The sequence below is a fragment of the Oncorhynchus masou genome, chromosome 32 (genome assembly GCF_036934945.1).
Source record: "Oncorhynchus masou masou isolate Uvic2021 chromosome 32, UVic_Omas_1.1, whole genome shotgun sequence".
In the NCBI taxonomy this organism is placed as follows: Eukaryota; Metazoa; Chordata; class Actinopteri; order Salmoniformes; family Salmonidae; genus Oncorhynchus; species Oncorhynchus masou.
The window spans coordinates 68,570,521-68,588,429 of NC_088243.1; the positions used below are offsets into that span (position 1 = coordinate 68,570,521).

General features: G+C 42.3%; 1 protein-coding gene across 1 annotated transcript; it reads left to right on the forward strand.

Annotated features, from left to right (window-relative positions):
• Positions 1 to 371: 371 nt before the first annotated feature.
• On the forward strand, positions 372 to 17,698 carry LOC135526511 (dihydropteridine reductase-like). The gene is made up of 7 exons (XM_064954947.1): positions 372 to 595; positions 977 to 1,069; positions 1,212 to 1,308; positions 1,692 to 1,832; positions 10,610 to 10,718; positions 12,147 to 12,230; positions 13,448 to 17,698. Exons 1-7 carry the CDS (start codon positions 512 to 514, stop codon positions 13,548 to 13,550), a joined length of 711 nt encoding a protein of 236 aa, XP_064811019.1. The 5' UTR covers positions 372 to 511; the 3' UTR covers positions 13,551 to 17,698.
• The last annotated feature ends 211 nt before the right edge of the window (positions 17,699 to 17,909 follow it).

Below are 17,909 nucleotides of genomic sequence, written 5' to 3' on the forward strand. Positions count from 1 at the left end.
TCTAAGTGAGAGTGAGTAACAAAATCAATGGGGGCCCTGGTTGGTATTTCGACCATGATTACTACAAGTTTAGATAGCTGGCTGCTAGACTAACTGTTAGCTAACGTTACATGGGCTAATTGAGTGACTGTCAGTGACTGACATAACAAGAGAAAAACTGCTGATGCACAACCAAATTCAGAAATTGTGCCTTGTGTATTCTACTATTCTAACTCTCAACAGTAAGTTGAGACCTTGACTGAGTTCAAAATGTATGCAGACCGCGGCTGCTATTTGGCCATCCCTGGTGTAGGCTAACCTATGCACTGATAATGTTATCAGAGCTTACGCATTTTTACATAGAACAATATTGAACTAAGGTCTGCCTCTGATGTGCTGAGTGTGTCTGTTTAAATATTGGGGGTGGGTGTATATCTCTCTCCCTTTCTCTCTCTCTTGCTTTCTCTACGGTAGCTGTCGTGTAATGGTAGTGAAATAGTCATCATTGCTTGAAGCGTATAGTAAAGAAAGCATGGCTGCCAGTCGGGTACTCGTATACGGAGGAAGAGGTGCACTGGGTAGCAAAATTGTTCAGCACTTCAAATCTAAAGGATGGGTGAGTGCTATACTTGTTTTTTCTTCATATAGAATACAATTACGAAATGATTGTGAGCCTTTGCTTGCCCCAGTGTCTTATTATATTTTCAATAACCACTTGTTGAGGAGGCCTAGCGCTAGATGCTATGGTAAGAAGCAAGGAAAAATTAATTAAACCATTGAAATTTTCATCATCAATTGTCATTATCAAGACGTTTTAACGATGCCAGCCCAGAGCTATCAGAAAACATATAATCAGTTGTTATAATTTACTGAGCCTACGTTTGGGTTGCATGTGGAATAAATAGCCGACGTTGAAGGATAGTTCGATATCACCATCATATTTTCCAAAGATTGCAAATGTTTCATGCGCTGTTGTTCTTTCTCTATTTTCCAAAAGTGGGTAGCCAGCATCGATATCGTTGCCAGTGAGGAGGCAAACGCGAACGTGCTGGTGAAGTTGTCGGAGTCATTTACTGAGCAAGCAGGACAGGTAGGAGGAGCGTGCTTTCACCTGCTCCCTCTGTGATGTTGACAGCTTTTTGAACACTCCGTTGATTTGCAAAACGCTGGATAATTACCGTAAAACACCCAGATTCTAGCCCGTTGTAATAGACTGTTATCTCTTGCTGCAGGTGACAGCAGATGTGGCCCAGTTGCTAGGGGACCAGAAAGTGGATGCCATCTTGTGTGTGGCAGGTGGATGGGCTGGAGGAAATTGCAGCTCCAAAGGTTCAAGAGTGTTTCACTGAGATATTATCAGTTCATTTTGAACACATACTGTGATATGAATGCCAGGTCTCTTGTGGCTCAGTTGGTACCATGTGGCACTTGCAACTCCAGTGTTGTGTGTTTGATTCCCACGGGGGACCAGTACAAACATAATATGAAAATGTATGCACTCACTACTGTAAGTCACTCTGGATAAGAGCGTCTGCTAAAAATGTAAATATCTCCCTTAAACATTTAAACCCCTTTCAAACCAATTTCCCCATAGGCTGAATTCTCATCTGACATTCAATAGGGATGTTTGTTCGTTCCATTTAATTACATGGTTCATTCAATGTTGCAATGTTGGTCCTCAAACATCTTCTCTTATTTATGTTGTTTTTTAGACCTGTACAAAAACACAGACATGATGTGGAAGCAGAGTGTGTGGACCTCTACCATATCTAGCCATCTGGCTGCTGTGCACCTGAAGCAGGGTGGACTACTGACTCTGGCTGGGGCTAAAGCATCACTGGGTGGTACTAGTGGTAAGACGACACTTACCTCTACTCTACTGGTACTCTATTCTACTGGGGTTATATTCTATTCTACTGGTATTCTATTTGATTCTACTTGCATTCTATATTATTATTTTTTGCATTTTGGTCATAATTTAAGGTTAGAGTTAGGCATTAGGGTTAGCAGTGTGGATAAGGTTAAGTTTAAAATCAGATTGTATGACTATGTGGCTGTGGCTGTGGCTGTGGCTGTGGCTGTGGCTGTGGCTGTGCCAGCTAGTGACCACTCTGCAGAGCTCCCTCCAGTACATCTCAATAAATGGCACCCTGCTGTTCTTTTCTCCTGTAAATGTTGTTCATGCTGACACTGTTTGACTGTGCCTCTGTTCTGACCACCGTCTCATTCCAACTTTTATTTCTAAGGGTGCCTGTCGTCACGATAGCAGCTTACGTCATCAAACTATTTGTAAAACAAGGAACCCATGAAATACAAAAAATACTGGTATATAGTAGAAACGAAACTATGAGTAACATGTTGAATATGATATTTATTTTAATGAGGAGAGAAATTGTTACTACTATGGTTTATTACACAATGCTCTCCGGTATTTTAAGCCTGACCCTGCATGCATGTGATGTTACCTATAGGACCCAACAACCATGCCATTCCCTGTGTGTTGTGTAACCCATGTGATGTTACCTATAGGACCCAACAACCATGCCATTCCCTGTGTGTTGTGTAACCCATGTGATGTTACCTATAGGACCCAACAACCATGCCATTCCCTGTGTGTTGTGTAACCCATGTGATGTTACCTATAGGACCCAACAACCATGCCATTCCCTGTGTGTTGTGTAACCCATGTGATGTTACCTATAGGACCCAACAACCATGCCATTCCCTGTGTGTTGTGTAACCCATGTGATGTTACCTATAGGACCCAACAACCATGCCATTCCCTGTGTGTTGTGTAACCCATGTGATGTTACCTATAGGACCCAACAACCATGCCATTCCCTGTGTGTTGTGTAACCCATGTGATGTTACCTATAGGACCCAACAACCATGCCATTCCCTGTGTGTTGTGTAACCCATGTGATGTTACCTATAGGACCCAACAACCATGCCATTCCCTGTGTGTTGTGTAACCCATGTGATGTTACCTATAGGACCCAACAACCATGCCATTCCCTGTGTGTTGTGTAACCCATGTGATGTTACCTATAGGACCCAACAACCATGCCATTCCCTGTGTGTTGTGTAACCCATGTGATGTTACCTATAGGACCCAACAACCATGCCATTCCCTGTGTGTTGTGTAACCCATGTGATGTTACCTATAGGACCCAACAACCATGCCATTCCCTGTGTGTTGTGTAACCCATGTGATGTTACCTATAGGACCCAACAACCATGCCATTCCCTGTGTGTTGTGTAACCCATGTGATGTTACCTATAGGACCCAACAACCATGCCATTCCCTGTGTGTTGTGTAACCCATGTGATGTTACCTATAGGACCCAACAACCATGCCATTCCCTGTGTGTTGTGTAACCCATGTGATGTTACCTATAGGACCCAACAACCATGCCATTCCCTGTGTGTTGTGTAACCCATGTGATGTTACCTATAGGACCCAACAACCATGCCATTCCCTGTGTGTTGTGTAACCCATGTGATGTTACCTATAGGACCCAACAACCATGCCATTCCCTGTGTGTTGTGTAACCCATGTGATGTTACCTATAGGACCCAACAACCATGCCGTTCCCTGTGTGTTGTGTAACCCATGTGATGTTACCTATAGGACCCAACAACCATGCCATTCCCTGTGTGTTGTGTAACCCATGTGATGTTACCTATAGGACCCAACAACCATGCCATTCCCTGTGTGTTGTGTAACCCATGTGATGTTACCTATAGGACCCAACAACCATGCCATTCCCTGTGTGTTGTGTAACCCATGTGATGTTACCTATAGGACCCAACAACCATGCCGTTCCCTGTGTGTTGTGTAACCCATGTGATGTTACCTATAGGACCCAACAACCATGCCGTTCCCTGTGTGTTGTGTAACCCATGTGATGTTACCTATAGGACCCAACAACCATGCCATTCCCTGTGTGTTGTGTAACCCATGTGATGTTACCTATAGGACCCAACAACCATGCCGTTCCCTGTGTGTTGTGTAACCCATGTGATGGTCCTGAGAACAATATAAATCCTGACACTAGGGCTCCTAAAATCCCTGATCAGCAGTCGGTATAAAGCCCCCACTCTCATTGGCTGTTAGGTTGGGGAGGAGAATGAGTCAGCAGAATTTGGTTCTCCAATTGTAGACATGGTTAGAGTGTGTTGTGCTGTTCTCCCATTGAATGTAGCTTACTGTAGAAACTAGTTGTACACTAGACACAGGCCAGGAAATTGTAGGGATTTCACTCACAGGCTTGGTTTAGATTACTTTTTTTGACAGTGGTATGTCTAATATTTTTTGGGGATGTTTCCTATAGTTTAACTGTCACATGTGGGGGGGTTTCTCCATAAAATATTAATAAGGTTTTGATATTGAAGAAAGTATGTCTATATTTATTTGAATGAAAAGAGGATCTACAGTATTTACCCTGTTTTACAAAGTCGATGCTATAACCCACAAGATTTACAGATTTTCAGGATCTCTTAAATTCATGTCAAGTAACGCTCAGAGCTTCCTGGCAGAAGTGTGTGAGTCTTAGAAATACATCTTTAATATGACCATTAACGGGTACTGCAAGTGCGTCGGTTGCCTTATGCCTATTCAATCGATCAAATGTATTTATAAAGCCCTTTTTACATCAGCAGAAATCACAAAGTGCTTATACAGAAACCCAGCATAAAACAGCAAAGAGCAAGCAATACAGATGTAGAAGCAGTACATGGCCATAAAGGACAGATTGTTCTTCAAGACATTCAAATGTTCATAGATTACAAGCAGGGTCAAATAGTAATCACAGTGGTTATAGGTCAGCACCTCAGGACGAAATGTCAGGTGGCATTTCATAGCCTAGCATTCAGAGGTTGTTACAGCAGGTGCGGTAGAGAGAGAGAGAGGGTCGAACAGCAGGTCAGTGTTCCAAAGACGCAAGCAGAACTGCAGAAACTGGATCAGTAGCTCGACCAGGTGGACTGGGGACAGCAACAGCCAGGAGTCATCAGCCTAGGTAGTCCTGAGGCATGGTCCTAGGGCTCAGGTCTTCCGAGGGGGAGAGAGAGAGCGTGAGACAGAGATGGGAGAATTAGAGGGAGCATACTTAAGATTGAACAGGAGGGGGGGGGGGTCTGGGAACACTCTAGCCCTGTCCGGGGATAGGGCCAACCAGGCAGGATATAACCCCACCCACTGTGCCAAAGCACAGCCCTCACACTACCAGAGGGATATCAACTAACCACCAACTTAGTACCCTGAGACAGGGCCGAGTATAGCCCATGAAGATCTCCCCCACCGCACGAGTCAGAAGGGTCGCAAAACCAGACAGGAAGGTCACGTCAGTCAAGTCGAGTATAGCGAAATTAGCCTGGCATGACTTGACGCACCCCTCCTAGGGACGGCATGGGGGTGCACAAGCAAGCTTGTGACTCATCCCCTGTAATAGGGTCAGAGGCAGAGAATCCCTGTCGAGAGAGGGGAGCCGGTCAAGCAGAGACAGCGAGGGTGGTTCGTCACTCCAGTGCCTTGCCTTTCACCTTCGCACCCCTGGGCCAGACTACACTCAATCATAGGACCTACTGAAGAGATGAGTCTTCAGTAAAGACTTAAAGGTTGAGACCGGATCTGCATCTCTCACATGGATCGGCACACCATTCCATAAAAATGTAGCTTTGTAGGAGAAAGCCCTGTCTCCAGCTGTTTGCTTAGAAATTCTAGGAACAATTAGGAGGCCTGTGTCTTGTGACCGTAGCCTACGTGTAGGTATGTCCGGCAGGACCAAATCGGAGAGATAAGTAGGAGCAAGTTCTTATAATGCCTTGTAGGTCAGCAGTAAAACCTTGATATCAGCCCTCGCCTTAACAAGAAGCCAGAGGCTAGCACTTGAGTAATATGAGCAAATGTTTTGGTTCTAGTCAAGATTTTAGCAGCTGTATTTAGCACTAGTGCTTTATCTGGGTAGCTGGAGAGTAGAGCATTGCAGTAGTCTAATCTTGAAGTGACAAAAGCATGGATTCGTTGTTCTGCATATTTTTGGACCAAAAGTTTCAGATGTATTTAATGTTATGAAGATGGGGGGGGGGAAACTGCTCTTGAAGTGTTTATGATCATAATACAAATTGTCTGTATTACCGACAAAAACAAGACATTGGAAGATAGTAGTAGTGCTTAAAGATGTGTTTAGGGGTTATTTGTGCTTATATCATTAGCTTAATATTTATTAGCTTTAATACTTAAGAGTTTACCTAGCTAATAGTGTGTCTGATCTAAAGACATTCTCAACCAGCTTTACTGAGTTCTCTATGGTGAAATACTGCCTTTTGGGTAGTTTGGTGTCCAGTGGTGTCTTAGGGACAGCTGGTCTTGCCAGTGGTGTCTTAGCAACAACTGGTCTTGCAAAGCCAGATGCACACATTGTGGACTTAAAGATTTAGGGTTGATTTGGGGTTAAAGACTGAGGCTTGTTAACCATGTGTGCACCCTATGACCCTAACCCTTGACCTTGGATTTAAAAGTCAGGTTGAACTGTCAAATAACATTGGTTTAACTTGTGGGGGATTCAGCACGCTAGTCTGTTAATGCTCTTTGAGGAAATGGATTCTGAAGGCATTTCCAAAAAACCATCTTACGTTAGTTGTTTCCATATGCTACTGTATTTACACAAACATTGATGGGAAATCAAAAGCATGTCTGTGAAACAAGCAGTCATCTCTCAATATTGTCATGGGCAAAGTTTGGAAACAAAAGCACCCAGAATATTTGTCCATAGTATATAAACATGAAGTTATAAACGTGTCGTGAATGTATGTTGAGTTCAAAATATACTGTTTGTAATAACACATACAGTGACAGTCAAAAGTTTGGACACATACTCATTCCAGGCTATTTAAAAAAATATCAAAACTATGAAATAACACATGGAATCATGGAGTGACCAAAAAAGTGTTAAACAAATCAAAATATATTTTATATTTGAGATTCTATATTTGAGATTCTTCAAATTCTTCACCCTTTGCCTTGATGACAGCATTGCACAATCTTGGCATTCTCTCAACCAGCTACATGAGGTAGTCACCTGGAATGGATTTCAATTAACAGTTGTGCCTTGTTAAAAGTTAATTTGTGGAATTTCTTTCCTTCTTAATGCGTTTGAGCCAATCAGTTGTGTTATCGCTAGGTAGGGGTAGTATTCTGAAGATTGCCCTATTTGGTAAAATACAAAGTCCATATAATGGGAAGAACAGCTCAAATAAGCAAAGAGAAATGACAGTCCATCATTACTTTAAGACACGAAGGTCAGTTAATTACGAACATTTCAAGAACTTTTAAAGTTTCTCCAAGTGCAGTCTCAAAAACCATTAAGCACTATGATGAAACTGGTCTCATGAGGACCGTCACAGGAAAGGAAGACCCAGAGTTACCTCTGCTGCAGAGGATAAGTTCATTAGGGTTAACTGCACCTCAGATTGCAGCCCAAATAAATGCTTCACAGGGTCGAAGTAACAGACACATCTCAACATCAACTGTTCAGAAGAGACTGCGTGAATCAGGCCTTCGTGGTCGAATTGCTGCAAAGAAACCACTACTAAAGGACACCAATAAGAAGAAGAGATTTGCTTGGGACAAGAAACATGAGCAGTGGACATTAGACCGGTGGAAGTCTGTGCTTTGGTCTGATGAGTCCAAATTTGAGATTTTGGGTTCCAACCACCGTGTCTTTGTGAGACGCAGTGTAGGTGAACGGATGATTTCTGCATGTGTGGTTCCCACCATGAAGCATGGAGGAGGAAGGGTGATGGTGTGATAGTGCTTTGCTGGTGACAATGTCTATAATTTATTTATAATTTAAGGCACACTCAACCAGCATGGCTACCACAGCATTCTACAGCAATACGCCATCCCATCTGGTTTGCGCTTAACGGGACTATCATTTGTTTTTCAACAGGACAATGACCCAACACACCTCCAAGCTGTGTAAGGGCTATTTGACCAAGAATGAGAGTGATGGAGTGCTGCATCAGAGGACCTGGCCTCCACAATCACCCGACCTCAACCCAATTGAGATGGTTTGGGATGAGTTGGACCGTGGAGTGAAGGAAAATCAGCCACAAATGCTCAGCATATGTGGGAACACCTTCAAGACTGTTGGAAAAGCATTCCAGGTGAAGCTGGTTGAGAGATTGTGAAGAGTGTGCAAAGCTGTCATCAAGGCAAAGGGTCACTACTTTGAACAATCTCAAATATAAAATATATTTTGATTTGTTTAACACTTTTTTGGTTACTACATGATTCCATATGCGTTATTTCATAGTTTTGATGTCTTCACTATTATTCTACAATGTAGAAAATAGTAAAAAATAAAGAAAAACCCTTGAATGAGTAGGTGTGTGTCAGGACCCGGTTACGAACCTGGGTCTCCGGAGTGAGAAACAGTCACTTAACCAACTGAGCCACGAACAGTCAGCAGAACCCAGAAGATGAGGCAGACACAGCAGTACTTAAGACGGTGTATTTAATAAAGTAAAAAGTCCTTCTAATACAAAAATGGCAAATCCAAAAGGTGGAAGGTAAAGCACAAAAAAGCCTCAAGAGATACTCACAAAAAATGAACAAAAACAAAAAAAACAGAATTCCACAAGAGCGTCACCCGGAATCGACAAGAGCACACAGAACACTAGGGCTGGGTGCTAACATTCAAACACAGAGCACAGAACTGAGGGAAACAAAGGGTTTAAATATAATCAGGGTAAACGAGGCACAGGTGCAAATAATAATGGGGATCAAGGGAAAAAACACAAGGTCAAAAAGCACAATGGGGGCATCTAGTGAAAAAACCCGGAACAACCCTGGCCAAATCCTGACAGTGTGTCCAAACGTTTGACTGGTACTGTATATCAAATCAAATTGTATTTGTCACATTTGCCCGAATACAACAGGTGTAGACCTTACAGTGAAATGCTTACTTACTAGCCCTTAACCAACAATGCAGTTTTAAGAAAAAAATAAGTGGAAAGTAAAAAATAGATAACTAAAGAGCAGCAGTAAAATAACAGTAGCGAGGCTATATACAGGCAGTTCAGAGTCAATATGCAGGGGCACAGGTTAGTCGAGGTAATTGAGGTAATATGTACATGTAGGTCGAGTTAAAGTGACAATGCATAGATAATAAACAGAGAGGAGCAGCAGCATAAGCGGGGGGGACGGGACAATGCAAATAGTCTGGGTAGCCATTTGTTTTGCTGTTCAGGAGTCTTATGGATTGAGGGTAGAAGCTGTTAAGAAGCCTTTTGGGCCGAGACTTGGCACTCCGGTACCGCTTGCCGTGCGGTAGCAGAGAGAACAGTCTATGACTAGAGTGGCTGGAGTCTTTGACCATTTTTAGGGCCTTGGCAGTGATGCAACCAGTCAGGATGCTCTCTATGGTGCTGCTGTTGAACTTTTTGAGGATCTGAGGACCCATGCCAAATCTATTCAGTCTCTTGTGGGGGAATAAGCTTTGTCGTGCCTTCTTCACAACTGTCTTGCTGTGTTTGGACCATGAAGGTTGTTGGTGATGTGGACACCAAGGAACTTGATGCTCCACTACAGCCCCGTCGATGAGAATGGAGGCGTGTTCGGTCCTCCTTTTCCTGTAGTCCACAATCATCTCCTTTGTCTTGATCACGTTGAGGGAGAGGTTGTTATCCTGGCACCACACTGCCAGGTCGCTGACCTCCCTATTGGCTGTCTCTTCGTAGTCGGTGATCAGGCCTACCACTGTTGTGTTGTTGGAAAACTTAATGATGGTGTTGGAGTCATGCCTGGCCATGCAGTCATGAGTGAACAGGGAGTACAGGAGGGGACTGAGCATGCACCCCTGAGGGGCCCTCGTGTTGAGGATCAGCGTGGCAGATGTGTTGTTACCTACCCTCACCACCTGGGGGCGGTTCGTCAGGAAGTCCAGGATTCAGTTGCAGAGGGAGGTGTTTAGTCCCAGGGTCCTTAGCTTAGTGATGAGCTTTGAGGGCACTATGGTGTTGAATGCTGAGCTGTAGCAATGAATAGCATTCTCACATAGGGGTTCCTTTTGTCCAGGTGGTAAAGGGCAGTATGGAGTGCAATAGAGATTGCATCATCTGTGTATCTGTTGGGACGGTATGAAAATTGATTTGGGTCTAGGGTTGCTTGCAGGATGGTGTTGATGTGAGCCATGACCAGCCTTTCAAAGCACTTCGTGGCTACAGACGTGAGTGCTACGGGTTGGTAGTTATTTAGGCAGGTTACCTTCGTGTTCTTGGGCACACGGACTCTGCTTGAAACATGTTGCTATTACAGACTCAGTCAGGGACAGGTTCAGTGTTGATTGCCTCGAAGCGAGCAAAGAAGTTATTTAGCTCGTCTGGTAGGCTCGTGTCATTGGGCAGCTCGTGGCTGTGCTTCCCTTTGTAGTCTGTAATAGTTTGCAAGCCCTACCACATCCCGACAATCATTGGATTACTTTGTAATTCTAGTTTTGTGTATATTTCCATGTCCCTTGTTATTATGGTAAGATTTATTGGTGTTTATCTGATTTTATCCAAACATCTCTCCTATTTCACTGTCCCTCTTTCCTTTCCATCCCTCCGTCCTTTTCTCTCTCCTCAGGCATGGTGGGCTATGGCATGGCCAAGTCAGCAGTCCACCAGCTCTGTCAGAGTTTAGCAGGAGAAGACAGTGGGATGCCCCCTGGAGCTGTGGCAGTTGCCATACTACCGTGAGTAGCCTAGCAGTTAAGAGCGTTGGGCCAGTAACTGACAGGTCTCTGGTTCAAATCCCTGAGCCAACTAGTTGAGAAATCTGTTGATGTACTTGATGTACCACTTAACCTTAATTGCTCTGCCTAAATAGTGTCTGCTAAATGATTAAATTGTAAGGTATCTTGTTGTTTTTATTACTGTTAATCAATTACTTATTAGGAATAGGAGAAACCTGCCTAAGATACTGTTTGTTATTATTACAGTTTATAACTTGTCAAAGATACCATTTGTTATTTTTACAGTTTATTACTTACTAATTATGAATAGGAATTGGAAAAACCTGCACTCATTTGGAAATAGTCGTTAGGAATTTAATTTATTTGCAACAGTGGAGGTCAAAGGTTACATTACAAATATATTACATGTATTCACCTCATGAGCAGCTATTTGTATATATAGTTTCATTGATTAACAAATGGATGTAAAGCACGTTTTTTGCACTGTCAGCATGAGAAGCCTGTATCTGAGTTTTGTAGTCAATATTCTCAGTTATCTTTATGGTATATTCCAATTGCATAAGGTTGGACTGTGACCACCTGCCAGGCTACTATTAGCTGTCACATAGCTGTCACATATGGTTAGCATTACCCCCATGACTTGCAATTCTTCTGCACTCCCAATACGAATAGGAGGGTTGCTTTATTCACTGGACCTGTGCACAAAAGACTGTAGACTGCAACTGTGCTCATTCAAAAGACTGTAGACTGCATCTGTGCTCATTCAAAAGACTGTAGACTGCATCTGTGTTCATTCAAAAGACTGTAGACTGCATCTGTGCTCATTCAAAAGACTGTAGACTGCATCTGTGCTCATTCAAAAGACTGTAGACTGCATCTGTGCTCATTCAAAAGACTGTAGACTGCGTCTGTGCTCATTCAAAAGACTGTAGACTGCATCTGTGCTCATTCAAAAGACTGTAGACTGCGTCTGTGCTCATTCAAAAGACTGTAGACTGCGTCTGTGCTCATTCAAAAGACTGTAGACTGCATCTGTGCTCATTCAAAAGACTGTAGACTGCATCTGTGCTCATTCAAAAGACTGTAGACTGCATCTGTGCTCATTCAAAAGACTGTAGACTGCATCTGTGCTCATTCAAACATACAACTAATACAACTGAAATGTAATATCATATTTCAATATATTCAAGTATTTATGTATCAATTATCATGCTCATCTCAAAATATAACAGTGAAAGGCCTTCATCAGAGGTTGTTGGATGCTTGCTGGTGGTAAATATCATCTTTACACTTTAGCTTTACTGTTGTTTTTTTGTCGACAAGGGGTTTACATGGGCCTGTTACAATCAGTCCAGGACCAGAGCTTCAGGCCTCAGGTAGTCAGTTCCTACCACCACCAGAACATTGTCATGTGACTTGATTACACAGGGTAACCTTGGATACTCCAATGAACAGGAAGTTCATGCCTGATGCAGACTTTGGTTCCTGGACACCACTGGAGTACATTGCAGAGTGAGTGTGATATGGTGGATGATGGGTTGTTTTCATTACTGTATGTTTTTATTGATCATTTAGTTAATCTTGAGATTTAAAATGATTTGTATATTTATGCTGTAAGACCGTCATTAAATGTATTTATTCTAAAGGTTTAGTACATACAGATTTAGCTCTTTCTTCAACGTATGACCATAATTGTCGACAATCTTTTTTGTACACCAGTATTTCACCAGAAGATGGCAATGCTGTCTCTTGGCCTGGGAAAATGACCTACTCAATTGTATTGCAGTATTATTTGTTAAAATCTTGCCCAAAGATATTTAGAGCCAAATGTCTGGTTTGAATAATGCTGTAATGTGATCAAAAGGTTAATTTGATGGACATATCAATCAACTAATTATAATCTTACATTTCTTCAATACTCTTGACTGGATATAGTCTTGGCAACTATTACTTGGATTCTCTTTACAGGATTTACCCAAATTTGCTGTAAATGCAATGTTAACTATGTACTGTAACTAACACACTAAACTATTGTATGGAGCCAATAAACTAGTGTATGGAGCCACTAAACTAGTGTATGGAGCCCCTAAACTAGTGTATGGAGCCCCTAAAGTTTGTGTTCCTCTTTTCATGTCAGTTTAGACACAGAGCACATAGTCTCCAGTCTCTCCTCTGTACACAGTAGAGATTAGATGGGATTTGATCCAGTTTTATAATCCCAGAAGGGTTGGACAACATCAACCCTGCAGATTACCAGTATAAACAGATAAGGGTCTGGGACTATAAGTAAAAGCAATGGGAGGGGAATTTAAATGAGCACTTTGATTCAGTTCGTCAGCTTATCAAATGTCCATTTGGTGGACTGGTGTAGAATGTTGACTTTGAATTGTGAATATCAATCTCATGATATAGTTGCTGTTGAAATAGGTAATTGGCTAACAACAGAACTAAGAGGCACAGAGGTATAAAATACATAAAAGCCATCAATATTGTGGCCTTTTGTTGTCTTCTTGAAATTCCTTCTAGACTTTGACATATAGAAAACAACTTAATCTCACCCAGTGCTTAATTAAAACATGGACTCTCTTATATCATATACTTTAAGACAACCATGTTTCAATTGTACTCACTTACAAGTAGTATCTGCTAGCACCCATAGTCTAGCCATTTCATAGTCTCATTCTCTTACTTTTCTTATTTTCTCATAGTCTTATTTTTCATTCTTCTAGAACTTTCTTCAGTTGGGCCACCGGTGCGGATCGTCCAGCATCGGGAAGTCTGATGCAGCTCACCACCACCGGAGGCAAGACACAGGCCCTACCCACACAATAAGACACATTTCCTACCCACATAATAAGACACATTTCCTACCCACATAATAAGACACAGGCCCTACCCACATAATAAGACACATTTCCTACCCACATAATAAGACACAGGCCCTACCCAGACAATAAGGCACATTTCCTACCCACACAATAAGGCACATTTCCTACCCACACAATAAGACACATTTCCTACCCACACAATAAGGCACATTTCCTACCCACACAATAAGACACATTTCCTACCCACACAATAAGACACATTTCCTACCCACACAATAAGACACATTTCCTACCCACACAATAAGACACATTTCCTACCCACATTATAAGACACATTTCCTACCCACATAATAAGACACAGGCCCTACCCACACAATAAGACACATTTCCTACCCACACAATAAGACACATTTCCTACCCACATAATAAGACACAGGCCCTACCCACACAATAAGGCACATTTCCTACCCACACAATAAGACACATTTCCTACCCACACAATAAGGCACATTTCCTACCCACACAATAAGACACATTTCCTACCCACACAATAAGACACATTTCCTACCCACACAATAAGACACATTTCCTATCCACACAATAAGACACATTTCCTACCCACACAATAAGACACATTTCCAACCCACACAATGACACATTTCCTACCCACATTATAAGACACATTTCCTACCCACATTATAAGACACATTTCCTACCCACATAATAAGACACAGGCCCTACCCACACAATAAGACACATTTCCTACCCACACAATAAGACACATTTCCTACCCACACAATAAGGCACATTTCCTACCCACATAATAAGACACAGGCCCTACCCACATAATAAGACACTGGCCCTACCCACACAATAAGACACATTTCCTACCCTCACAATAAGACACATTTCCTACCCACACAATAAGACACATTTCCTACCCACACAATAAGACACATTTCCTACCCACACAATAAGACACATTTCCTACCCACACAATAAGACACTTTTCCAACGCACACAATAAGACACATTTCCTACCCACATTATAAGACACATTTCCTACCCACATAATAAGACACAGGTCCTACCCACACAATAAGGCACATTTCCTACCCACACAATAAGACACATTTCCTACCCACACAATAAGACACATTTCCTACCCACACAATAAGACACATTTCCAACCCACACAATAAGACACATTTCCTACCCACATTATAAGACACATTTCCTACCCACATAATAAGACACAGGCCCTACCCACACAATAAGACACATTTCCTACCCACACAATAAGGCACATTTCCTACCCACATAATAAGACACATTTCCTACCCACATAATAAGACACAGGCCCTACCCACACAATAAGACACATTTCCTACCCACACAATAAGACACATTTCCTACCCACACAATAAGGCACATTTCCTACCCACATAATAAGACACAGGCCCTACCCACATAATAAGACACAGGCCCTACCCACATAATAAGACACAGGTCCTACCCACACAATAAGACACATTTCCTACCCACACAATAAGACACATTTTCTACCCACATAATAAGACACAGGCCCTACCCACATAATAAGACACAGGCCCTACCCACACAATAAGACACATTTCCTACCCACACAATAAGACGCATTTCCTACCCACACAATAAGGCACATTTCCTACCCACACAATAAGACACATTTCCTACCCACATAATAAGACACATTTCCTACCCACACAATAAGACACATTTCCTACCCACATAATAAGACACATTTCCTACCCACATAATAAGACACAGGCCCTACCCACACAATAAGGCACATTTCCTACCCACACAATAAGACACATTTCCTACCCACACAATAAGACACATTTCCTACCCACACAATAAGACACATTTCCTACCCACACAATAAGACACATTTCCTACCCACACAATAAGACACTTTTCCAACGCACACAATAAGACACATTTCCTACCCACATTATAAGACACATTTCCTACCCACATAATAAGACACAGGCCCTACCCACACAATAAGGCACATTTCCTACCCACACAATAAGACACATTTCCTACCCACACAATAAGACACATTTCCTACCCACACAATAAGACACATTTCCAACCCACACAATAAGACACATTTCCTACCCACATTATAAGACACATTTCCTACCCACATAATAAGACACAGGCCCTACCCACACAATAAGACACATTTCCTACCCACACAATAAGGCACATTTCCTACCCACATAATAAGACACATTTCCTACCCACATAATAAGACACAGGCCCTACCCACACAATAAGACACATTTCCTACCCACACAATAAGACACATTTCCTACCCACACAATAAGGCACATTTCCTACCCACACAATAAGGCACATTTCCTACCCACATAATAAGACACAGGCCCTACCCACATAATAAGACACAGGCCCTACCCACATAATAAGACACAGGTCCTACCCACACAATAAGACACATTTCCTACCCACACAATAAGACACATTTTCTACCCACATAATAAGACACAGGCCCTACCCACATAATAAGACACAGGCCCTACCCACACAATAAGACACATTTCCTACCCACACAATAAGACGCATTTCCTACCCACACAATAAGGCACATTTCCTACCCACACAATAAGACACATTTCCTACCCACATAATAAGACACATTTCCTACCCACACAATAAGACACATTTCCTACCCACATAATAAGACACATTTCCTACCCACATAATAAGACACAGGCCCTACCCACACAATAAGGCACATTTCCTACCCACACAATAAGACACATTTCCTACCCACACAATAAGACACATTTCCTACCCACATAATAAGACACAGGCCCTACCCACATAATAAGACACAGGCCCTACCCACATAATAAGACACATTTCCTACCCACACAATAAGACACATTTCCTACCCACACAATAAGACACATTTCCTACCCACACAATAAGACACATTTCCTACCCACACAATAAGGCACATTTCCTACCCACACAATAATACATAGGCCCTACCCACACAATATGACACAGGCCCCACCCACACAATAAGGCACAGGACCTAAACACACAATAAGACACAGGACCTAACCACACAATAAGGCACAGGGCCTAACCACACAATAAGGCACAGGACCTACCCACAAAATAGGAGACTGACCAGACTGACCAGGTGAATATAGATAAAAGCTATGATCTCTTATTGATGCCACTTGTTAAATCCACTTCAATCAGTGTAGATGAGGGGGAGGAGACAGTTTAAATAAGGATTTTTAAGCCTTGAGACAATTGAGACATGGATTGTGTGTGTGTACCGTTCAGAGGGTGAATGGGCAATAACAAGTATTTAAGTGCTTTTGAACGGGGTATGGTAGTAGGTGCCAGGCGCACCGGTTTATGTCAGGAACTGCAACACTTAACAGTTTCCCTTGTGTATCAAAAATGGTCCACCACCCAAAGGACATCCAGCCAACTTGACACAACTGTGGGAAGCATTGGAGTCAACATGGTCCAGCACGCTTTCGACACCTTGTAGAGTCCATGCATTGTCGAATTGAGGCTATTTTGTACAGTCAGTGTATGTGACCTTATAGAAATGTAAGCAAGGTTTGAAATTATTATGTTTTAGTCAAATATTATATCTGTTTGGACTTCTTGTGGTCAATTTACCGTAAATGGCAGAATATAGTTGATTATCCCTGGTATAGAGAGATGGAGAGGAGGGAGGGGAAGGTAGGAGAGCGGGGACGGTAAAAAAAATATGCCCACAATACCATCTAGTGGTAGAATGAATCAGTTGCAGAGGAAACGTGAACCTCAAGTACATTTACTTATTTTGAATTCTTTTAGTTTGATCCAGTTTGAGATTTATGAAAATGAGTAAGCCGCTGTCTTAATGTCAAACGTACAATACATTTCAGTGGAGTTGCGATACTCTGTGTCTTGTGCTGAGTGTACCCAATATGCGTGTGAATGGTTGGTTGAAGATGTACTGTCTAAGTACTATTATCAGTATCTCATAACAATTGTTTTGAAATTTTGTGCTGTTTGATGTGGTTTTACCTCTGTCTCAATGTGAATAAAAATCCACATTAATCACAATCTGATTGCATAATTTGTGAGAAACAATCAAAACACTACAGCATCACTTGGGCTTCTGAGTGGCGCAGTGGTCTAAGGCACTGAATCTCAGTGCTAGAAGCATCACTACAGACCCTGGTTTGATTCCAGGCTGTATCACAACTGGCCGTGATTGGGAGTCCCATATGGCAGCACACAATTGGGTTAGAGTTTGGCCGGTGTAGGCCGTCAT

Coding starts and splice junctions, on each gene's coding strand:
- LOC135526511 (XM_064954947.1), top strand. CDS start 512: ATGGCTGCCAGTCGGGTACTCGTATACGGAGGAAGAGGTGCACTGGGT. Junction 1,070..1,211: donor TTACTGAGCAAGCAGGACAG/GTAGGAGGAGCG, acceptor CTCTTGCTGCAG/GTGACAGCAGATGTGGCCCA. Junction 12,231..13,447: donor CCACTGGAGTACATTGCAGA/GTGAGTGTGATA, acceptor TCATTCTTCTAG/AACTTTCTTCAGTTGGGCCA.